This window comes from Lampetra fluviatilis, chromosome 57 (assembly GCF_964198595.1).
Source record: "Lampetra fluviatilis chromosome 57, kcLamFluv1.1, whole genome shotgun sequence".
NCBI lineage: Eukaryota > Metazoa > Chordata > Hyperoartia > Petromyzontiformes > Petromyzontidae > Lampetra > Lampetra fluviatilis.
Window position 1 is genome coordinate 667,924 of NC_136331.1, and position 25,971 is coordinate 693,894.

General features: G+C 51.1%; 1 protein-coding gene across 2 annotated transcripts in view; it reads right to left on the reverse strand.

Annotated features, from left to right (window-relative positions):
* The window catches only part of LOC144950239 (adhesion G-protein coupled receptor G2-like), a 47,967-nt gene extending 26,182 nt beyond the window's left edge, over window positions 1–21,785 (reverse strand). Inside the window, exons 1-4 of one of the 2 annotated variants that reach the window (XM_078880291.1) lie at window positions 21,314–21,785; window positions 8,163–8,242; window positions 6,637–7,008; window positions 5,249–6,154 (exon numbers count right to left, since the gene is read on the reverse strand). In XM_078880291.1, the coding sequence (XP_078736417.1) occupies window positions 5,249–6,154; window positions 6,637–7,008; window positions 8,163–8,241 (1,357 nt within the window). In that variant the 5' untranslated portion in view covers window position 8,242; window positions 21,314–21,785. The remainder of the gene's footprint in view (window positions 1–5,248; window positions 6,155–6,636; window positions 7,009–8,162; window positions 8,243–21,313) is intronic. The other variant, XM_078880292.1, reaches the window with a different exon arrangement.
* Window positions 21,786–25,971: the final 4,186 nt, after the last annotated feature.

Sequence of the window (25,971 nt, forward strand, 5' to 3'; positions counted from 1 at the left end):
TACATGGAGACCCACAAACTTACATGGAGACCCACAGACTTACATGGAGACCTACAGACTTACATGGAGACCCACAGACTTACATGGAAACCTATAGACTTACATGGAGACCCACAGACTTGCATGGAGACCTACAGACTTACATGGAGACCCACAGACTTATATGGAGACCCACAGACTTACATGGACACCCACAGACTTACATGGAGACCCATAGTCTTACATGGAGACCCACAGACTTACATGGAGACCCACAGACTTACATGGAGACCTATAAACTTACATGGAGACCCACAGACTTACATGGAGACCTACAGACTTACATGGAGACCCACAGACTTACGTGGAGACCCACAGACTTACATGGAGACCCACAGACTTACATGGAGACCCACAGACTTACATGGAGACCCACAGACTTACATGGAGACCCACAAACTTACATGGAGACCCACAAACTTACATGGATACCCACAGACTTACATGGAGACCCACAGACTTACATGGAGACCTACAGACTTACATGGAAACCCACAGACTTACATGGAAACCCACAGACTTACATGGAGACCTACAGACTTACATGGAGACCTACAGACTTACATGGAGACCCACAGACTTACATGGAGACCTATAGACTTACATGGAGACCCACAGACTTGCATGGAGACCTACAGACTTACATGGAGACCCACAGACTTACATGGAGACCCACAGACTTATATGGAGACCCACATACTTACATGGACACCCACAGACTTACATGGAGATCCATAGACTTACATGGAGACCCACAGACTTCCATGGAGACCTATAAACTTACATGGAGACCCATAGACTTACATGGAGACCCATAGACTCACATGGAAACCCACAGACTTACATGGAGACCTATAGACTTACATGGAGACCCACAGACTTACATGGAGACCCACAGACTTACATGGAGACCTATAGACTTACATGGATACCCACAGACTTACATGGAGACCTACAGACTTACATGGAGACCCACAGACTTACGTGGAGACCCACAGACTTACATGGAGACCCACAGACTTACATGGAGACCCATAGACTTACATGGACACCCATAGACTTACATGGAGACCCACAGAGTTAAATGGAGACCCACAGACTTACATGGAGACCCATTGACTTACATGGAGACCCAGAATGACATGGAGACCCACAGACTCACATGGAGACCCACAGACTTACATGGAGACCCACAGACTTACATGGAGACCCACAGACTAACATGGAGACCCACAAACTTCCATGGAGACCCACAGACTTTCATGGAGACCCACAGACTTACACGGAGACCCACAGACTTACATGGAGACCCACAAACTTCCATGGAGACCCACAGACTTACATGGAGACCCACAGACTTACATGGAGACCCACAGACTTACATGGAGACCCACAGACATACATGGAGACCCATAGACTTACATGGAGACCTACAGACTTACATGGCGACCCACAGACTTACGTGGAGACCCACAGACTTACATGGACACCCATAGACTTACATGGAGACCCACAGAGTTAAATGGAGACCCACAGAATTACATGGAGACCCATAGACTTACATGGAGACCCAGAATTACATGGAGACCCACAGACTTACATGGAGACCCACAGACTTACATGGACACCTATAGACTTACATGGAGACCCACAGACTTACATGGAGACCTACAGACTTACATGGAGACCCACAGACTTACGTGGAGACCCACAGACTCACATGGAGACCCACAGACTTACATGGAGACCCACAGAGTTGCATGGAGACCCACAAACTTACATGGAGACACACAGACTTACAAGGAGACCCACAGACTTACATGGAGACCCACAAACTTACATGGAGACCCACAGACTTACATGGAGACCCACAGACTTACATGGAGACCTACAGACATACATGGAAACCCACAGACTTACATGAAGACCTACAGACATACATGGAAACCCACAGACTTACATGGAGACCCACAGACTTATATGGAGACCCACAGACTTACATGGACACCCACAGACTTACATGGAGATCCATAGACTTACATGGAGACCCACAGACTTACATGGAGACCTATAAACTTACATGGAGACCCACAGACTTACATGGAGACCCATAAACTCACATGGAAACCCACAGACTTACATGGAGACCTATAGACTTACATGGAGACCCACAGACTTACATGGCGACCCACAGACTTACATGGAGACCTATAGACTTACATGGAGACCCACAGACTTACATGGAGACCTACAGACTTACATGGAGACCCACAGACTTATGTGGAGACCCACAGACTTACATGGAGACCTATAGACTTACATGGAGACCCACAGACTTGCATGGAGACCTACAGACTTACATGGAGACCCACAGACTTACATGGAGACCCACAGACTTATATGGAGACCCACAGACTTACATGTACACCCACAGACTTACATGGAGATCCATAGACTTACATGGAGACCCACAGACTTACATGGAGACCTATAAACTTACATGGAGACCCACAGACTTACATGGAGACCCATAGACTCACATGGAAACCCACAGACTTACATGGAGACCCATAGACTCACATGGAAACCCACAGACTTACATGGAGACCTATAGACTTACATGGAGACCCACAGACTTACATGGCGACCCACAGACTTACATGGAGACCTATAGACTTACATGGAGACCCACAGACTTACATGGAGACCTACAGACTTACATGGAGACCCACAGACTTATGTGGAGACCCACAGACTTACATGGAGACCCACAGACTTACATGGAGACCCATAGACTTACATGGAGACCCACAGAGTTAAATGGAGACCCACAGACTTACATGGAGACCCATAGACTTACATGGAGACCCAGAATTACATGGAGACCCACAGACTTACATGGATACCCACAAACTTCCATGGAGACCCACAGACTTACATGGAGACCTACAGACATACATGGAAACCCACAGACTTACATGGATACCTACAGACTTACATGGAGACCTACAGACTTACATGGAGACCCACAGACTTACATGGAGACCTATAGACTTACATGGAGACCCACAGACTTGCATAGAGACCTACAGACTTACATGGAGACCCACAGACTTACATGGAGACCCACAGACTTATATGGAGACCCACAGACTTACATGGACACCCACAGACTTACATGGAGATCCATAGACTTACATGGAGACCCACAGACTTACATGGAGACCTATAAACTTACATGGAGACCCACAGACTTACATGGAGACCCATAGACTCACATGGAAACCCACAGACTTACGTGGAGACCCACAGACTTACATGGAGACCCACAGACTTACATGGAGACCCATAGACTTACATGGACACCCATAGACTTACATGGAGACCCACAGAGTTAAATGGAGACCCACAGACTTACATGGAGACCCATAGACTTACATGGAGACCCAGAATTACATGGAGACCCACAGACTTACATGGAGACCCACAAACTTCCATGGAGACCCACAGACTTACATGGAGACCCATAGACTTACATGGACACCCATAGACTTACATGGAGACCCACAGAGTTAAATGGAGACCCACAGACGTACATGGAGACCCATAGACTTACATGGAGACCCAGAATTACATGGAGACCCACATACTCACATGGAGACCCACAGACTTACATGGAGACCCACAGACTTACATGGAGACCCACAGACTTACATGGAGACCCACAGACTTACATGGAGACCCACAAACTTCCATGGAGACCCACAAACTTCCATGGAGACCCACAGACTTACATGGAGACCCACAGAGTTACATGGAGACCCACATACTTACATGGAGACCCATAGACTTACATGGAGACCCAGAATTACATGGAGACCCACAGACTCACATGGAGACCCACAGACTTACATGGAGACCCACAGACTTACATGGAGACCCACAGACTTACATGGAGACCCACAAACTTCCATGGAGACCCACAGACTTACATGGAGACCCACAGACTTACATGGAGACCCACAGACTTACATGGAGACCCATAGACTTACATGGAGACCTACAGACTTACATGGAGACCCACAGACTTACGTGGAGACCCACAGACTTACATGGACACCCATAGACTTACATGGAGACCCACAGAGTTAAATGGAGACCTACAGACTTACATGGAGACCCACAGACTTACGTGGAGACCCACAGACTTACATGGACACCCATAGACTTACATGGAGACCCACAGACTTACATGGAGACCCACAGACTTACATGGAGACCCACAGACTTACATGGAGACCCACAGACTTACATGGAGACCCACAGACTTACATGGAGACCCACAAACTTCCATGGAGACCCACAGACTTACATGGAGACCCACAGAGTTACATGGAGACCCACAGACTTACATGGAGACCCACAGACTTACATGGAGACCCACAGACTTACATGGAGACCCACAAACTTACATGGAGACCTACAGACTTACATGGAGACCCACAGACTTACATGGAGACCTACAGACTTACATGGAGACCCACAGACTTACATGGAGACCCACAGACTTACATGGAGACCCACAGACTTACATGGAGACCCACAAACTTCCATGGAGACCCACAGACTTACATGGAGACCCACAGAGTTACATGGAGACCCACAGACTTACATGGAGACCCATAGACTTACATGGAGACCCACAAACTTACATGGAGACCTATAGACTTACATGGAGACCCACAGACTTACATGGAGACCCACAGACTTACATGGAGACCCACCGACTTACATGGAGACCCACAAACTTCCATGGAGACCCACAGTCTTACATGGAGACCCACAAACTTCCATGGAGACCCAGAGAGTTACATGAAGACCCACAAACTTACACGGAGACCCAGAGACTTAAAAAGACAAACAATACCCACAACACAAACCATAACATAAATTGCAACATGAACACAAACCACAATACAAACCCTAACCACAAGCCCCAACCATAACACCCGACAGTGTCCCTCTCTGTGGTGAGAGCTAAGTCACTGCACAGCCCGCCCCACGCTCTGTGGTGAGGAAGAGTTCACCTCACCGAGTTCAAGCTGCTCTCAAATTCAAACGTTTACCCCCCACTCCCCCGGCCCCCCTGGGTGGGTCCACCGGCCCGCCCTGGGTCGGGTCGCTGCCCCAGCAAATGCAACCTCCTCACCGCACGGGAGGTTGTGGTCCTCGATGAGGAGGCCCTGCGAGTAGCTCCAGTGCGCGTCCACCCAGTCCACCAGCGCGCCACCCGGAGACTCGCAGTCGGCGCTTTCCACGGCGCTCTCGTTGAAAGCCTCGCCCCACAGGCGGAACGCATACAGCTCCCCCTTGAAGGCCTCGTCTCCCGTCAACGTGCCGTCCATGTTCTGACCACGGCCCAGGGACAGGAGGCCTTCGTCTCGCGAATGCAGCGCGGACGCGTTGTTGTTGTTGACGGCGGCAGCGGAGGAGGAGGTGTTGGAAGCGGTGGTGATGCCCGAGATGGTGTTAGCGATGCCGGTGTCGGCCCCGGGTTGTGTTTTTTTTATTTGACCGGGCGCGTTCGTGTTACCGTTGTTGGTCTTGATTTTGGCCGCTGTGGTCGTTGCCGGCGCACCGCCGCCTCCCCCGGGAACTTGAGAGGTGGTCGCGGCTTCAGCGGCGCCGATGCTTCCATTCCCACTCAATGGACTTCTCGGATTAATTCGGGAATTATTAACGTACGTTCCATTGAGGAACAGATTAACAAAGCTCGTGTTGGCTGTCACGCACAGCTTGTGCCAGTGGTCTCCGCTCAATTGCTTCTCTCCTGGAAGCGAAAAGGCATAAGCAGTCCCTCTAAGGTGAAAATGCACAGAGGAAGGAGGGGACAAAACCACCTTCAAGCCCAGTGCATAATTTCCATCTGTTCGTTTTTTCTGGTAGGAGAACACCGTAGAATACTTGTATGGCATCATGTCCGCTGCGGCGATGCGAAGTTTGACGCAGACCGTCAACGCCTCCGGGATTATTTTCAGGATCCCCTGCGACGTCGCATTTTCATCCACGCTTTTATTCTGGAACACCGCCTTCCCACTCAGCATGTCGCTAGCCACTGTGGGGACGGGTGGGGACACGCGAGGACAGGTGGGGACACGTGGGGACATGAGAACACGCAGGGACACACAGGGAAGGGGAGAAACAAGGACACGCGGAGACACGCGAACACATGGAAATGCGTGGACACGCGAGGAAGAGGAGGCACAGGACACGAGGAACACGTGGGGGGCCATGGGGGACACATTGACGCACATGGACACAGAGGCGGGACACATGGGGAGAAGGGTGTTTGTGGATTGTTTTCCATGTGGAGAAACTGATATGGGAAGGAGGTGTATGGTCTGCTCATTTCTTTAGTTTACTCATGTGAATAACGATTGATGAATTGGACGGTTGGGACATCCGCATATTGACGCGCCCATCGCCGATATGGGCGCCCCATCCCATGCGTCGGCCGCACCGTAACACGCGGCGGGAGATGGGGAAGAAGGAGCGGCAGCAGAAGAATCCGAATCGCCCCAGTGATCCGTGGGATACCTTGGCGGTAGACGGCACTGAACCCCCGTTTGAAGACCGTGAAGTCGGAATGGAAGAGCACGGTGAGCGAGCTGCCCGTCGAGTTCACGCTCAGGTGGTTGGCCGTGATGCCGCAGAACGTGCCGAGGGCGCGCCCGTCGCTGTCGAGCAGCGTCATGTTGTCGTAGAGGCAGCCGCCCTGCGACTCCAGCTCGAAGTCGCTGAACGTGAGTTGCACCACGAAGCCCCGCGGCGCGCGCAGCTCCCAGCGGCAGCGCGCGCTGGCCGGGTACGCCGACGGGTAGCCGGGGGATGTGAACCCCCCGCTTGGGGCCCGCAGGACGTTCCGGCACCCCCCCGGTGAGCCACGGGACCCCTGCCCTGACCGGACGGCTGAGTCCGGAGACGACGACGAGGAGGTGGTGGTAGTAACAGGGAGGTGGTGGGGACGAGGTGGAGGAGGAAGAGATGTGGGTGGGGGGGAACGCGGGAGCGAAGTCGGTTGCGGGGCGGATGGCCCGTGGGGGGGGGGGGGGGGCCCGAGGGAGGCTGAGGGCTGTGCACGTTGGAGGGTCAGGGGTGAGGAGCGGGGCAGGCAGGTCACGAGGCACGGCCGTACAGGCAGGAGGGGGAGCCATTCTTGGGATCAGCAGGAGGGGAGGAGGAAGAGCAGAGTGGGGAGAAGGGAGAGGAGGAAGTTGATGATGCATCGTTAGTAGTAGGTTGAGATGAAGAAAAGGTAGTTGGAGTAGTATGATGATGATAAGGTTGAAATAGTAGCTGTTGGTTGATGATATTCATGAGGTGAACATAGTATTAGTAGCAGTTGGGGAAGCACGATTGATCTCGGGGTTAAGCAGAGCCCCTCAATTCTTCTCATCCTCGGTCTTGTTAGTCTCTCTCTCGCTCGCTCGCTCCCTCCCTCCTAACTCGGGGGCAGGGCAGGCGTGCAGCAGGCAGGGTCATTGTCCAGGCAGGGCGGCATGCAGGAGGCAGGGTCATCCTCCAGGGTGCAGGGATAGGGCCGCTATGCATGAAGCATAGATCGGGTCAAAGTGCAGGGATAGGGTTACAGTGCAGGATGCAGAAATAGGGTCGTAGTTCCAGCAGGATCATTGTGCAGGGCGCAGGGATGGTCGTAATTGTGCAGAGCGAGTTACGGTGAGTACAGGGAGGTGGAGGGGAGTTAATTGCCTGTCAGGCAATAGATTCGATGTTAGGGCATGTGGTCACGTGCTGTTAGTGGTGGACGCAAGCAGCTCATGCACACAAGGACACGTGTACACATAGACACGTGTACACACACAGACACATGTACATATAGCCATGTGTATAGAGACACGTGCACATACAAGGACATGTGTATGCATAGACACATGTATACAGACACGGTGACATGCAAACATGTGACGCAATGATGTAAACATGATGCGATGATTATGTGATGTTGGTAATGATTATGGTGATAGTGTTCCTGACGATGGTAGTGATGGTGTTGTTAAAGATGATAATGTTGAAGTGATGATGTGATGTTGATGTGTTGGTACCTGTAAAGGAGAGTTCCTGCGTGAACGCGAGTACCACGAGGAAGAGAAACGGAGATCGGATAGGCAGCAGAGACATCATCCTGCAATACACAAGACAAAGGATCCCCCATTAAAACCTTAACAGACTGTTGTGGCAAGTGCTGTTAGCAAGCACCTATGAAGTCTGGAACAGCACACGAGGGGGTGGGTGGCTAGCACCACGCCCGGCCGCCTTTGTCTCCCGAGTGGCGATGTTTACCAACCGCACCAGACACTTATTTGAGGCTGAGTCTACCTAGAGGAGGCCCAGGACTGGTTCAGATAATCATAACTGGTGTTGGCCTTGAGCGGGAATCGAACTCGGATGACCAGATTTGTATCGCAGCGCCCTCACCGCTACACTACCGCTCCCCACAAATACACAAAAAGACGAATACATGAACACACCTTCCCACACATGCACAAAAGATACCCCGTAGAGCCTGCACATGCAGTTGGGGCAAGTGCTGAAAGTAATCAATACCAATACCTGCTATTCACTACTAAGTGACGGCGACGTCACCATGGCGACTGTACCAGGCCAGGTAGACTTTGAGGCCACGTTAAGTGTCGGAGGCTCGCTGACAGGTCACGTGACAGACCCAGGTGCCATGTGTTGACTGACTGAGATGACCGGCTGATGCAATAGCTGGGCCCCCAGAGGGCTGAAATGAATGGCAGATGTACTACCTGCGCTCCCCACTGTGCCAACTTTCTGCGTTTTAGCTGCCCGGTGCACCGGTCATTGTTGTGAGCATCGTTCATCCGCCCTCCGCGATTGCTGGAGGGCGACTGATTGCCTCCAACTGCCTAGTAGCGTTCTTCACAAGGCTCCTTCCAAAGATGATGATCCTAAAATCATTGGAATCAGTCTTTGGAAAAGTAAACTCAGCTCATCTCTCGCCCATGAAACCTACCCACCTGTTCATCCACTCATACAAATACTCAAAGAGCCCCATATATTCTTCAACAATCAACAGGATGTTATTGAGCACCTACGAAAACTGGTACGACAACAAAAACGGTGGCATCGTCAGAACCATGCAGCACTGGTCCAGCTCCCGACAGATTAATGGCAGCTTCTCCTCAGCTGGCATTCGGACACTTCCCACCCTTGCTCCACCAATCGAGGTTTAGAGAGGTGACTTCATAGCTGCCTGCCTGCACAAGGGGCCTCTGGTACAAGCTTATTTCGATTTCCTCTCTGTGGTCCTTTGTGAATTACGTTTGAGTGGGAGGCGTCATCAGCCCCTCGCACCAGCCCAGCGCCCGCGTTGGTGGACGTGAGTGTGTGCGCCGCAATAATAAGAGTTTCGTACATTGAACGCCATCATTGTTACAATGCAAGGCGATCGTCACGAGGCGCTGCTTTGTTCTCGGGAGCGATGCTGCCGTGTGTATACACAACTGAGCAGCGATTTGCGGAGTAATGTTTCACATTTGGCAAATTCGGACCGTGACACCGGCACACAATGGCCTACTCTCTTAAAATAATGGCAAGGGGAACTTTAGCGATCACCATTTGCACGTAGTAGTGCAATAGTATTTTACGGTCAACACGCAGCACGACCACAATATTAACCAGGGCGGCCCGCCAAATTCGACCCGCGAAACTTCTGAAACAAGCGGCGAACTCGCTGCCGCGGTCCGCGTCACCGTCAAGTGGGGGGCGGGGGGGGTCATTAGCCGACTGACGTCAGCCTGTTGCCAAACACCATTACTCACAATACACCAGTGTTGCCATGTGACATCACTCACTCACTCACAGTGCAGGGCCTGCACTTACACAGAGCCCACCGATGAACCGAGTAATTTGCCTACCCGGTACACGCAGGTTATGCACGCGTACAAGGATGCTCTTGTACAGCGTGTATAAGTGTTGCTAGCTGATGAGTAGCACTGTGGGTAGATCTGTTCTGTTACATACTCGTTTTTATTTTACCAGGTAAGGACCACTGAGCTATATCGCTCTTTTCAGAAGCGACCTGGCAACCGAGAGCTCGACTTGGTGGCTTGTGGAATTGTATAGCAGCCAAATACTCTAAATCAGGGGTGTCCAAACTCTTTGCAAAGAGGGCCAAATTTGATAAAGTGAAGATGCCCGGGGGCCAATAGTTACTTCCGACATGTTTTAAACACACACTGTTATAAAACAATTTTCAGTGTCACAATTACCTTTATTTTTCAAATGACAATGTAACCAAATATAAGTAACTCAGGCAGACGTGAACAACTCAAAAACACACAATTCTGCCTTTCATTCAGTCAGATAACATTGAACAAACTGTATAGAATACCTTACATTTCCATGAGTTAAATATCTTTACCTCATGAACATTTTAAACAGGAGTTATAAGTAATGCAAAGTGGTCTGTTATCATTAAACTTTTAAATGAGTGAATTTTGCCCTTGCCCTTTACAAGATCTTTCAGAAAGCAATAATGTGTGTCACATCTACAGGTACATAACATCAACAGTTATAACCAAATCTTATTCAAGAGTTTAATAAAACAAGTGCCATAAGTCCAAGTGCATTAGTGTGCTTTAGGCTATTCACTGTTAATAGTGACATGTTACCGTTCAAAACACTCAATTTCAGATTGATCAAGGAACAGATAACTTGCTGATACTAATGAGAAGGGTGATACTGAGATCTAGATTTCAGTAAAGAGACCAGGTCTGGCTTGAGGGCAGTGGTTGAGAAGCGTAAAATGCCACGCAAGTGGGAGTCACTCATTCTTGACCTCAATCGGTTCTTATTTAAGTTCATGACTGAGAATGTTTGCTCACACAAATGTGGAGCCGAATAAGCTCAGCATTTTCTTAGCGAATGACCGCATTTCTCGACACCTGCTTTTGTCCAGCTGCCGGTAAAAGTCAACAAGATAACACTGCTGGTGTTTCCCGCGGCACTCATCGTCACACTGCAGCTCAATGAGCTCCAGCTGCAGCTGTGGAAGAGCATCATCAGGGTCCACGGAGATGGGAGAAGAGAAAGCAACATGTCCTTTTCAATAACTGCAAAGTCCCGAAAGCGTTTGTTAAATTTCACAGAAAGAGATGCGATAGCTGTTGCATAACTCTTCATTTGCGCACCGATGTTGTCCTGTGGGAAACTGTCAATGACCTCTTTCAAAGCTGGGAAGTGCGCGGTGCAGGGCTCTGTTTGGGACAAGTGTCTTTGGAAAAGTTGCAGTTTGGTTCCAAAGGCCTTGATGTGAGCATATAGCTGGCTCACCACTGCATCTTTTCCTTGAAGATTAACATTCAGCGCATTAAGATGCTTCGTTATGTCAACCAAAAAAGCCAGATTTGCCAACAATACAGGATCGGACAGTTCTTCCATTGGTTGTCCCTTCTCACCCAAAAAATGTCCAATTTCCTCTTTGAGAGAGAAAAATGGCTGCAGTGCGGACCGACTTAGCCACCTCACATCGTTGTGATATATTACGTCACCGTATTCAGCCTGGATGTCACGCAAGAACTGCTGAAACTGTCGGTGGTATAGAGCTTTAGAGCGAATATATTTGATTGCCTTTGCCACTGGTTTCATAACATCGTCAAATTTGAGATGTTTGGCGCAGAGAGCCTGCTGGTGAATGATACAGTGAAGTTTAAAAGCGTTGCCTGCTTCTTCGCTGACTTTATTGCAGATCAGTGTGGACAATCCACTTCGCTCACCAGCCATGGCAGGCGCACCATCGGTAATGATCCCAGAAACTTTACTCCATGGTAGTTTCATATCAACAGCTTCACAAACAGAAACGAAAAAATCTGTTCCTCTGGTTTGCCCATTAAGGCTTTTGAGGTCAAGCAGCTCCTTTGTCACGTTCATGTTGTCATCAACTCCTCTTAAAAAAATAAGTAGTTGTGCAGTGTCAGATGCATTGGTGCTTTCATCGCAGGCTGATGAGAAACACTCAAAAGCCACTCCCCTGTCCCCCAGTTGTCTCTGAATATCTGACGATATGTCCTCAACTCTCCGTTCCACAGTGTTGCGTGCCAGGCAAACATTCATAAATTCTTGCTTATTCTCGGGGCAAATGTTCTCCACCATTTTCATGACACAGTCTTTGATAAATGCACCTTCAGTAAAAGGTTTGCCATGTTTAGCTATTAACATGGCCACTTCGTAGCTGGCTTTGGTGATGTTTTCCTTTGACTCACAGGCCCGCGTGAAGAATCGCTGTTGCGATGCCAGAGCAGGCCGGAGTTGCTTCACTTTTTCAGCGCGGTCACTCCCTATTAGCTTGTCGTATGTTGTAGCATGTTTAGTTTTGTAGTGTCTCTTTATGTTGAAATCTTTAAACAAGGCATCCGTCTCTTTACAAATTAGACAAGCACAATTGCCTCGATTTTCAGTGAAGAAGTATTGTAATTTCCACCGCTCCTGAAAGCGGCGGCCCTCACTGTCAACTTTTCTCTTTTTTTGCAGTCGCCATGGCAGAAATAATTCGAGAAGGGTTCGCGGCACGTATGCGAAGCCAGAGGGCATTAGAATGGTGCTGCCACCGTGTGGCGGAAGGAGGAAGTTTTATGATGTATTTATTCTGACAGAGCTAGCGAGCCATAAATAACACATTATAAGACCGAAGCTGCGGGCCGTATGAAATCTGACCGCGGGTCGTGATTGGCCCGCGGGCCGGACTTTGGACATGCCTGCTCTAAACGCACGTTTCTAAATGCGAAAGGACCCGAAGAAAAATCCACGCGACCACAGCGAGAGCGACACGCAAGCTACAAATCTACAGCAGCAGCAGGCGTCAAGGGTTGCGATCGCACCCAGGACCTCCTCCACACCAGGCGAGGTAGCTAACATTTCTCCACCCATGAATGTGGAATTTCCACCACCGCCTCAGCTGGGCTGCTATACACAGATGTGCACCAACGCCTCAATGCTTACTTGAGCAGGAATTCTTGAACATGTAACAAAGACAAAGATCCTCGTTTAGCCTCCAAACAGGCCGTTGCTGTGTGGGTCAGCGAGAAGCACTTCGCGAAGGGCGGCACGGCACACGAGGGGGGGGGGGCTAGCAGCAGCAGCCTTACCCAGCACAATACCAGAGGCTCCTCCAGCTGCAGATCGGCGCTCTTCTGCCGAGAGGAGGCAGCAGGGACGAGCGAGGAGACACGCGAGAGGGAGTTTTCACTCCACCGTAGAGGCCTCTCACCCACCCACCCGAGGAAAGAGTCTGAAAATCGTGCCCCTGTTTTTCGGATTAAACGTGCGGGGAAATGGCCAAAGGCTCTAGCCCCCGACGCGACACTTTCTGACGACCTCGTGTTCTTGTTGTCGTTGTTGTTTTGAGTTTACCCGAAAACGCGGAGTGGAGTCGTCCGGGAACGTGGTGTGAGGAGACTTCCGAAACGCGCTTTTCCCACCAAAAAGTAGTGGGGGGGGGGGGTCACGTGGCACGTAGGGTGACGTCACTCATATATATTTTTTCATATTTAAACGATCCGAACGTGTCCTTAAAACTACGAACATCCGATATATATTTTTAAACTTAGCCCTGCAGCATACATTTAAAATAAAACAACGAGTGATTTATGCTGAAGATGTTTCAAGTTGATTTTGTAAAAAAAACAACGGAGCAGTGTCTGTTTTCAAAGGGGGCGGCGGGGAAAGGGGAGTCACGTGATTTGCTGGAGGCTTAAGCCGGGTTCCAGAATGACATCGTCCAAACTGCAAAGAAAGGAAGATACGCAATGTCTCCTTCACATATCCCTCGCTCCACGTACAAAATAAGAGTTTTATTTTGTAACACATCACATCAACCGCCAGCGCATTCTGGAAGTGAATCATTTCCACAGAATGTCAGTAGAAGCAAACCTCTGGACCAGGTTCGACATTCGGTGTCTCCCCAGCAGAGCAAGGTTCGCTTGAATCAATGCTGGTGAACTACCACGTGGCTATCGCACGCCTGTCAACCCCTTACCAGTGCCCTACCTTATTACTGACCAATTCCGACCTTATTGGTCACCCCGTGCCCCTTATAGATCTCAACGTTCATCCTACAAAGCCCCATCACAAGGGAGAAACACAAATAGACAAAACATTGTTTTTGTCCGTATTGAAACGGCTGTTCGCCATATGGACCTGAAAACTCAATCTGCCTGTACAATAATACTGGTAAACCGTAAGCCTACGTGTTAAACTAAACCGTATGAGTTGACAGGTATGGGGCAGTACATAAAACACATTCCTGCGGAGGGAGCTGGTAGGAACGTTGGGTTGCTCGGTCAAGGGCCAGGGTCAATGGCGGCGTGGTGAATTCCGCAAATATGCCCGACTGTGAGGGCGGGCACAAGCCGGCGTGAGTAGGTTAAACGTTGAGTTTTATAAGGGCACCACGGGGTGACCAGCCCCTCCCCACCCAGCCCCACCCAGCCCCACCCTCCCCACCCTCCCCTCCTCACCCAGCCCCACCCCACCCTCCCCTCCCCACCCAGCCCCTCCCCACCCTCCCCTCTCCACCCAGCCCCACCCCTCCCATGCACGACGGACACAATAATCCCGTGGGCTGGTGTAACCAGGAGGTTCCAACCAGTATGACGTCACGCACCTAGGGGAGGGGGGGTCAGACATTTGTGACGATGTGTGACGAGGGGGGGTGGGGTTTGAGAAATGTGACGTCACATCAAAATGCGCAACTTTAAATAAATATAGACAACACGTTCTACTTAACTAAATAGACTTTTTAATAAATGTTTTCTCCTACAACATCAGAGTGCAGCGCCACATTAAATACGCACTACAATCACAATAGTTTAAAGCATGTCTTATTTTGGGGGGGGTCTGACTTTTTGTGACGCCGTGTGACGAGGGGGGGGGGTCAAAAATCGCCCAAAATCGCGTGACGTCATTTATGGACGGCCCCTATGTTATAGGCAAGGACCCCTCTCTGTCTTCGGTGTGAGGCCCAAGTTGAGCACGAAACTCCGCAATACACAGCGCAGAATCATCACTCGCGTCATTCTGGAAATTATAAATCGTATATCAAAATATAAATCGCATGTAAATAACGAAGAGATAATTGTTTTGTGTCACGGCCGGAAGGGAGCGTGGGGGACAAGACGTCATCATCACATCGGTGTTCATCCAACAGTGGGTCGACCATAACCGTAGCGATAGAAGAATTGTGAAATGCGTGAATGGAATTACCCTGAGAGACGGAGACAGGAACACAAGCAGATTATTGGCATCATCCAGCAGTGGATAGTCCGTGACGATGAACGCACGGAGATATGCGTGTCTGGCATGACGCCCACAGAGGAAGGAGCACGTGGTTTGTAGAGCACACACAGTGTGATGACATCGTCACCACCACCATCATCATCATAATCCAGACTGTTAATGAGAGAGAGGCGAGTGGGGCTTGGGGCAGGAGACGTCACGGCGAGAAGGGAGCGTGCTGACGGACGACGATGATCGCAACGGGAATGGTGGCAGCCACGCGAATGGGGAACGCAGCCCCCCACCCCACCGTGGAGGAGACGGAGCGATGGTTCTGGGTGACGTCGTCTCGTGGTGTGGATGGAGCAGCAAGATGATGTGTGGGTGGATCGTTACGTCGCGAGCGGTGGTGGCGGCGGCGACTTTGGGGGAGGAAAGAGATGGCCATCATCCAGCGGTGGATTGACCATGGCTGTCGATGATGACGATATCGTAATTCCCCGACAACATGTTCCTGAGCTGAGTCCTGCGAGTTAGAATGCCGCACGGTTCAGCCAAGTGTGGCTTTTGGGAGCAATTGACGGCATGGCAATTATCCGACGTCATCGAGTTGGTTGGTACATCGTTGACGCGACTTTTTATTTATTTATCATTTCGCTCTAACCAGTAACACGTGCGGAGTACGGACATCATCGCCGTCGTGATGTTCGATCGGAGTGATTGGTTGTTGAGGCGCGTGTTGCCGAGTGGGACCGCAGCCTTACAAAATGTAACGTTTTGCAAACAACTCAGCGTGGATTCTGCTACAGGGTGTGGCCACAGTCGCTTTGCAATGGGGGGGGGCGAGGAAAACCCCAAGATAATGATTAATTGTGCACCTCCATTGGAACAGCCTCGCGTTGCTGCCCTACAACCTCAAGCACGCGCCTGGATTCGTGCCCAGGATCTCCTCGGCTGATTCTTTCCAGTGTATTGCTGCGCACTGTATCAGCAGTTTCCGGACAGCAGCTGTCTTGAGTTCCACACTATTTGCCAAACTTAAGAAATGTTAAGTACTACAGAACTGTCTTCATGCGTTGTTGTTGTTGTTGACTGGTCTGGGGTTCAGGGGCAGCCACATCAGAGACCAAACCCTCTTCCAATCCACCACCGTTCACGTAGTTCCTGATGCTACGATCAATTCCCACGCGTGGTGGTGGTGGTGATGGTATCAGCCACTCCATGATGAGCTATCATCATCACGAGCTTCGTGGCCTTTACCTGCTGGTGATGAAAATACGCGAAGTTGTTGAAACAATACTGGGCAGGACAAAATGATGTGGTAATATTCTGCTGCTGCTGCTGCGTTAGCGGCGGTGCACAAGCACAACCAATAACAACTAAACTCGTTCCGACGTTTCGGGAAATGACCCTTCTTTATAGCAGATACATAAGACGCGGTGAATACTTTCCTAGATAAATAATACATGTGAATAATATTAATAATTATATTGAATATGATAATGCAACGCTGGACATTGCAGCGGACTACAAACAATGCAATCAAACTGCAGGAAAAAATGACATCATCATGGGGAAACTGATATAGCAATTACAGTTATATTGTGAATATTAAGATATCGTATCGTGAAGAATTACTTCGCGGCAAGCCTACTTGACACGCACGCGTATACATACATACACACATGTATAACATAGGATAATCACTCAAGTCGCTATAGAGAATATAAGTAACACTGAATAATTAATACAGGTATGTATTTACACATCCCATCATCCACACGGACCAGTCTCAAACAGGAAGCCCGCCCTTGCCTGTAACCACCACCAACTATGTTCACGAGCATTGCTTCGAGCGAGCCTGACTGCTGGTGGCGAGACGCCGACTGTCGAAGCCAGCCCTTGCCAGTAACCATCTGGCAGTCCACCATCTCTGGTTCAGTCGCTGCCAACGGCATTGGGCTGTGATCGTCCCTGTAACAGAGCTGCTCAGTTCAATGGGGCCCTACCAGCTGAAATAATAAAGCCTTAAGTCTGTACGCAACTCTACAGATCTCTATACAATCCCAAATACAGTAGCTGTGTGTAATTACAGCAAGGCCGTAGCCACGGAGTCAACATTGGGGGGGACCAAATCTTCCAGGGGGTCTGGGGGTGTCCCCCCCCCCCCAGAAAAAAAATCTAAATTTGAAAACGAATTTCCTGCCTAAAATATAAAAAATTCACTAACACATGCGATTAACTTTTTATTTACTTTTTACAATAATGTCTAATAGTGATTTGTATTACATTGCTCTGTTTTTTTCTTTTTTTTACCTTTCCTTGTTTCATTGTATGTAATGGCAGAGATTAGGGATTAATAAAGTACAACCATAACCACAATCATATAAACAGAAATCTATTTTATAGCAATATATTGGGGGGGGGACATTTTGAGCATATTTGAATATTGGGGGTGATGTGTCCCCCCCAATATATTAATATTACGGCCTTGCATTGCAGTATATGCATCTCTGTATAACTCTCTGGATATCTGTGTCGGTGTATGACTATGTAACTATGGTGCTCTGTGCAACTCTATGGGTCGCTATGTAAGTATGAGTGGCTATGTAACTATTTGGGTCTCTATGGCTCTCGATGAACTCTGTGAGTCTCTATGTAACTCTGTAGCTCTCGATGTCACTATATGGCTCTGTATGTAACTCGATGGGTCGCTATCTAACTATATGGGTCGCTATGTAACTCTATGGCTCTCTATGAACTCTGTGAGTCTCTATGCAACTCTATGGCTTTCTATGTACCTCTATGGCTCTCTTTATAACTACAGTGTCCTGTAAACTGACGGTCTTGATCTGGCGTCTTCCTTGTAACAGAGATGTTCAACTCCTTGGGCCTCACAGCTGGAATAAAGTCTGAATCATCATAATCATTGAACCATGTAAATTCGCCCCCCCTCCCCCCATCCCTTGTTGCGCGTGAGACTCGAGCTGATGGGAGAGGAGTTCGGACCCCATGCCAGATACCAGCTGCCTGCATAGCTGAGCGGTTAGAGCACCGGTCTCGTAAATCCAGAGGTCGCGAGTTCAAATCTCACCGGGGCCTTAACAATATATTACTTGCCACATCACTCAAATAACACAACCCTTCCACTGGCGCCAGGCCAGTCCCAACTCAACACACACACAGCCTCACAAACCTCCCTCCTCCTTGCCATATCCGTTCCTCCACACAGGAACCACTCGCCAGATATCACTGAAAATATATTCCCGTGGCCAGGAATCGAAGTCAATAAGTATGTGCGCTAACCGTTGCGCCACCGCTCCCCAAACTGATGTTTACAACACACAAACAAGTACAAATGTTGGGAATGTTATTTCTGGGGTTCTTGGCTGACCAGGCAGCGAAGCTGCGTATCGCCACTGAACCAGCGTGGTGAAGTATGGCTTGGGGTGAAAGTGACCAGCAGAGGGCAGCAGCAGCAGGAAACGCGTACTTGGGGTCCTCGCACGCAAGTCGAGAAAAAATATTCAGGATGGGCTGGCTGGTGATTGATTTCTCATAATTACAAAGTCATACAATATATCAGCACAATTGCCTATTGTTCCAGCACCTCCGATTAGCACTGTTGGCTCCCTACAATACGTTAAACAAACATACACAGGCCCAACATACATCGCGTGTTGGAAGTGAGCGGGTATCCAACTCTGGAGCCGGCGTGCTAACTACACACTCACAAATACAATAACACACATACAATGATACATAAACACACGCACTCAAAAACGATCGCTCTGTATAACCTCAATAGACTGTTGAAGACCGGTACACATACGAACACACGCGTACACGCACACTATGTATATAATTGTTAATCATCACAGCGCTTTGTTATTCCACTGCTGGATGAAATCAAGGCCACTATACCCACGTTAGTTAACTCCACCGCGCTGTCAAGAGCCGCAGGCTGGGGTCACCACTCGCCACTGACGTCAGCCGTGGTCAGTCATCGAACCCGGGTTGTCAGGTTTACAGAACAATGCACATTGCCACAGGCACACAATGCACGCAATCTCATACAAGTACAAAGGCAAATATGCCCCGTATAGCCTTAAATAGACTGTTGGGGAAAGTGCTGTGCGGGCGTGGTGTGTCATTGTATTACATATTGCACCAGGTACTGCATCAAGGCTGAGTCGACCAAAGGGAGGCCAAGGACCGGCTCACCACTGATGTTGATGAATCGCACTCTGAAGCAGCGGGGTTCGTAGCGCAGTGCGATAAGCATTGCACCACCGCTCCGTGTCAGTGATTATTTATAACTCGATAATGGAGGTTTTTTGGGGGGTATGCATTTAGTACGTACGCATAGGGAACGGGCGGGGGGGGGGGTGTGAGGCCTCGATAGTAATGTGTCTACATTGGCCTTGAAATGAGTGTTAGATAGTCCGGCGGTGGACTGTTTGCTTAAACACGTTAATAGTATTAATTCTTGATCGTTTCTGCGTGGATTGAATATCGGCCGTTCTATAGGATTCGGGGGGAGGTGGGGGTGTAAAAAGGGCGCATGCGTACAGGGAGGGGGTCAGGTTTTGAGAGATTTTTGCGGACGAACTAAATGGATGGCCCCTAATAGCAACAGTGACGAATGATTCCTGAACCAGTTTCTGTCCCCCCTAATCCACCCCTCCCCCCACCGCCTCGCCACGTATTCATTCACAAACCAGCAGTGACCAGTGTGGCGATGTATGGTCAAACAACTATCGGACTGACAAAGGCCTGCACGTTGTTATTATTCGTGTAACTCGTTCAGTGTTTTATCGGGTACGTGGTCTATGCTCTGGGTACAATGTATGTCATTGCGTGTTGAGTTCCGTGTGCGTTCAGGGTTTGTTATGGACGCACCTGGAATTTGCATCGAAAAGCAGAAACAAGAACACGCTGATTAGAGAACACACGCAGTGGATAGATTAGGACTCAGAGACAGAAACAAGAACACGTGGATTAGAGAACACACGCAGGCGAGAGAGATATATTCACATCGATCTACATCCAGCAGTGGATGGACCACGGCTGATGATAGCCATGATAATGAGGAATGTACGTGTGTGTACGTGTGTAAATAGTAAGTGTGTGTGTGTTGATGCGTTCTGCGTGTCTATGTGTGTGTGTATAGGCCTTTATAAGTGCTCGCCAACAGCGCTTTCCCCAACAGTCTGTTAATGCCATACTGGGGGATATTATTGTATTAGTGTAGGTATCAATGCGAGTATGTTAGTGAGTTTATAATGTGTGTATTGAGACGGTGTGTGTGTGTGTGAGAGGTCGTCTCGTGGTTAGCGCTACGCTGCGCTACGAACCCCGCGACTCGAGTTCGATTCCCGCTAACGGCCAACGCCAGTGAAGGATTATCTGATCCGGTCCTGGGGCCTCCCCTAGGCCGACTCAGCCTCAAATGAGTACCTGGTGCGGTGTGTAAACATCGCCACTAGGGAGACAAACACGGCCGGGCGTGGAGCTAACAGCACTTGCCCCAACAGTCTCTTAAGGCTACTCGGTGGATCGTTATCTTTGTTTTATGTGGGTAATGTGCTTGTCTTTTTGTGGGAATATGGTCCTGGGTCTCTCCGAGGTCGACTCAACCTCAAATGAGTGCCTGGTGCGATGTGTCAACATCGCCACTAGGGAGACAAAGGCGGCCGGGCGTGGAGCTAAGCCACCCACGCCGTCGTGGGCCGTGCCAGCATTCATAGGTGCCACTAACAGCACTTGCCCTTGTCGCCATGTGTAGGCTACACGGGGAACCTTTCTCTTATGTTTGGGACGTACTTGTTCAGAGTATAAGCGCGCGCGCGTGTGACTTGTGAACGCCGCGCTGCCCACCATCACAAAATTAACCTGCACCCCCTCTCTCTCTTTGTTGGGGGGGGGAGAGGGAGTCGCGGTCCCCTGTTCTCACCTCCCAGCGGCGAGGGGGTCGCGGGACCCCCGGGTCGATGCGGGGTCAGGACCCTGTTCCGGACCCCGAAGTCTCCACGCAGCACTGGGTTCCCGCAAGTCGGAGTCCCGGGGTCTCCGCTCACCCCCCGCTCCCCCCCTCCACTTGCAGCTGTCTTGAAGTGAAGGGTCCCTTTCCGGCAGGGGTCCGGTAGGGGTCCGGCAGGGGTCCGAGAGAGGCACCTTCGGCTGTCCTTCCCTAGCAGGGGTCCGAGAGAGTCGTCCCCGCTCCCCGAGAGTCGAGATCAGTCCTAAAAGGGGTTCTTAGAGAGGGTATCCGAGACTAGGGGGGGGGTCTCTTCTACAGGGGTCCTGTACTAGATGAGGCCGATGCGGGTCGAGGGGATGTCCGCGTACCCCCTTCGACTCGAGCGGAGCCGCGAGCGAGGGGGTGATGATGAAGTCGCGACTTCGCTCCCTCTCTGCTGCCCTCCCTCCCGAGTGTGCGCGACTCGGCGCGTCAGCGGGGAGTGACGCCACAGGACCCCTCTCGAGCCGGGGGAGGGGTGAGGGGGTGAGGGGCGGGGTGAGGGGTGGGGGAGTGATGGGAGGGAGGGGTGCGGAGATGCGTGGAGTTAAAGCGACTTTAGTGATGTGAGGGTGAGTGAAGGAGTGATGGGAGCGAGGCTAATGGGAGGGAGTGATGGGGTGGGGGTGGAGTGATGGGAGGGAGTGATGGGGTGGGGGTGGAGTGATGGGAGGAAGTGATGGGGTGGGGAGGAGTGATGGGAGGGAGTGATGGGGTGGGGAGGAGTGATGGGAGGGAGTGATGGGGTGGGGAGGAGTGATGGGAGGGAGTGATGGGGTGGGGGGGAGTGATGGGAAGGAGTGATGGAGTGGGGGGGGAGTGATGGGGTGGGGAGGAGTGATGGGAGGGAGTGATGGGAGGGAGTGATGGGGTGGGGGGGAGTGATGGAGTGGGGAGGGGAGTGATGGGAGGAAGTGATGGGGTGGGGGGGGAGTGATGGGGTGGGGAGGAGTGATGGGAGGGAGTGATGGGGTGGGGAGGAGTGATGGGAGGGAGTGATGGGGTGGGGGTGGAGTGATGGGAGGAAGTGATGGGGTGGGGAGGAGTGATGGGAGGGAGTGATGGGGTGGGGAGGAGTGATGGGAGGGAGTGATGGGGTGGGGGGGAGTGATGGGGGGGAGTGATGGGAGGGAGTGATGGGGTGGGGGGGGAGTGATGGGGTGGGGATGAGTGATGGGAGGGAGTGATGGGAGGGAGTGATGGGGTGGGGGGGAGTGATGGAGTGGGGAGGGGAGTGATGGGAGGAAGTGATGGGGTGGGGGGGGAGTGATGGGGTGGGGAGGAGTGATGGGAGGGAGTGATGGGGTGGGGAGGAGTGATGGGAGGGAGTGATGGGGTGGGGGGGAGTGATGGGAGGGAGTGATGGGGTGGGGAGGAGTGATGGGAGGGAGTGATGGAGTGGGGAGGGGAGTGATGGGGTGGGGGGTGATGGGGTGGGGAGGAGAGATGGGAGGGAGTGATGGGGTGGGGAGGGGAGTGATGGAGTGGGGAGGGGAGTTGTTGGTGGGAGTGATGGGGTGTGGAGGGGAGTGATGGGGTGGGGTGGAGCCTTAGGTGAAATGGCGCCGTGTGCGAACTTCGCACTTGCCCCATCAGTCGTGTCAAGGCTATATGGGCGACCTGTGTCTGTCTGTCTGTCCGCTTTACGAATCCGGAACCCCGAGTTCGATTCCCGCTCACGGCCAGCACCAGTGACGATGATCTGAACCGATTCGAGGGCCCTCCCCAAGGTCAACTCGGCCTTAAATGGCTACCTGGAGCGGTGTGTAAACTGGGGAGCCAAAGACGGCCGGGCGTGGTGCTGGCCACCCACCCCCACGCGTGCCGTGCAGGCCTTCATGAGTGTTTGCTAACAGCACTTGCCCCAACAGTCTGTTAAGGTTGTACGGGGGATATTTGTCTTTGTATGTGCATGCATGGGTCTATATGTGGACAGTATATGTCTGCGTATATATGTTTGAGGCGGTTGTGGAGAGAGTGGAGGAGTTTCCGTACCTGGGCAGTGTGCTTATGACCAGCTCTGGATTGGCAGCGGAGGTCTCACTCCGAGTGAATCGAGCGGCACCGCTGAGTCAGTGGCGTGCCGAGCCTGTCGCTCCACACGAAGCTCCCGGGTCTTCTCGGCCACAGTTAGGCCGCCCTTCGCTACGCTTGCGAAACAACCGGCCTACGATCCATCCTGGGTTTAATGAGACTGGATTTTGTGAGGAGCTCAAAGACCACTGAAAGATCAGAACACAGTCCCATCATAGGTGAGCTCCTTCGGCAGGCGAGGCTGCGTTGGCAGAGCCATGAAGCCTGCATGCGCAGCCACCGCATGCCCAAGCAGCTTCTGTTTGGCCGGACAGAGGGGGATAAACGGGCGCGGTACGGGCTGCAGAAGAGATGGAGTGATGTGGTTCAGGAGGATACGGAGCTGAGTGGCAGAGGAGCGACAACGAGCGGAGCGCCGGGCGGATAAATCGCTGCGAGGTGGCGTCGTGAGGAGCACAGGTGGTGCATTTGTCAGCCATCTCAGTCGGTCAATCCATGGCACCTGGGCCTGTCCCGTGACCAGCAGCGAGACGTCCACACTTCACGTTATGTGATGATGGGAGGTGATGGGGGGGGAGTGATAGGGCGGAAGGGAGTAACTCCCAGTTGCTTGTACCAGGGAACAGCTGGGAGCGGGGTTGGCGCTGTGGGTGGGAGAGGGGCGGGGGTGGGGGGTGATTAAGGGGGGGGGGGGGGGGGGTCGGGGTGAGCCCAGGTGATCGCGGCTGAGGTTGCCAATCTCAGGGCGATGACGTCGCCCACTCCGAGTCGCCCGCTCCGCCAATAACGCCGCTGTAGAGCCCCCCCCCCCCCATCTCCTCTCCCATCACTCTCCCTCCCCGTCTCCCTCCCTCCACTCTTCCTCCCTCCTATTCCCCCCCCCCACTCTCCCTCCTCTCTCCCTCCACTCTCCCTCCCTCTCTCCATGTTCTTGTTGCTGTTATTTGAAGGAGAAAAGATCTGTACCGGGTATCCTCCTCCACCCCCATCTCCACCCTCCCCCCTGTCCCCCACCCTGCCCCCCCCCCCTCTGGAGGAGCCGCGACTTTTGGACTCTGTGTTTAGGGCCCAGTCACTGCTTGGGTTTTGGAACTCAGAGACCCCCACTATAGCCCCAATCACAGAGGAGTCACTCATTTACCCGGCACAGCATCGCCGAGTCTCAAGCCCCCTGCTCAAGAGGGTGCTGCCACACAACTGGGATGCTTGGTGAATTGCTCTGCAGCTTGGCACCGTTTGGCTGCCATGTGGGAAGGAACCGGAGACCCCTGAGAAAGCCAGAGAACGTTCCTGCGTGTGCGATTGAATCCATCTGTGCGGTGCTTTGAGTGTCTCCCCCCCCCCCTTTCCTCGTGTGCAGCAGCTTGGGGCGGAGTGCTCTCCGGGGTCTCCGCTTTCCTCCGGCAAGGAGCCAAACTCACACTGCTGACGGGATTCACGGCCAAACATCACCGTGTGGCAGGACCCTCCTGAGGGCGAGTCTCGAGACTCGGTGACGTTCTGTGTTAAAGACTCACAAAATCACACAGAGACCAATAGACTCACATAAAGGCCCATAGATTATATAGAGGCCCACAGACTCGCATCGAAACCCATGGGTTATATAGACCCACAGATTCGCATATATACCCACAGACTCACATAGATACCCATGGACTCACATAGGAACCTACAGACTCACACAGATACCCATGGACTCACACAGATACCCATGGACTCGCATAGAAACCTATGGATTATGTAGAGGCCCATATACTCGCATAGAGACCCGTGAATTTACATAGAAACCCATAGGCACACAGAGACACCGATAGGCTCACACGAATAGGATTAATGGCTGAACAACTCCGTGTAAGGAGCACCTCCTGAGAGCGAGTCTTGAGATTCGGTGGCGCTCTTCTGTGCCAATAAAAGACATGGTGGCCGTCCATAAATGACGTCACGCACCTGGGGGGGGTCAGAGATTTGTGACGATGTGTGACGAGTGGGGGGGGGGTTGAGAAATTTGACGTCACATCAAAATGCGCAACTTTAAATAAATATAGACAACACGTTCTACTTAATTAAATCTTTTTTTATATAAATGTTTTCTCCTACAACATCAGAGTGCAGCGCCACACTACAATGACAACAGTTTAAAGCGATTTGAAGCATGTTTAATTTTTTTTTGGGGGGGGCAGAGCTTTGTGACGTCATATTTCAGGGGGGGGTCTGATTTTTTGTGACGTCGTGTGACGTCGGGGGGGGGGGGGTTCAAAATTGTCCAAAATCGCGTGACGTCATATTTATGGACGGCCCCATGACTCACATTGTTGTTTGTTGTTGTGTATGATGAGATGTTTGTTTATGACAGATGGAAAATCATCGCCACTGTTGTTGGCCCCGGAATCGCGGATCTCGGGTTGCCGGGTTCTTAGCAGCGCAGTGTGCGAACCACAGCGCCACCCACAATGAATAACGACTATTACATTAATACATATTATTACATTAATAACTATTATTACATTAATAACTATTATTACATTAATAAATATTATTACATTAATAACTATTATTAC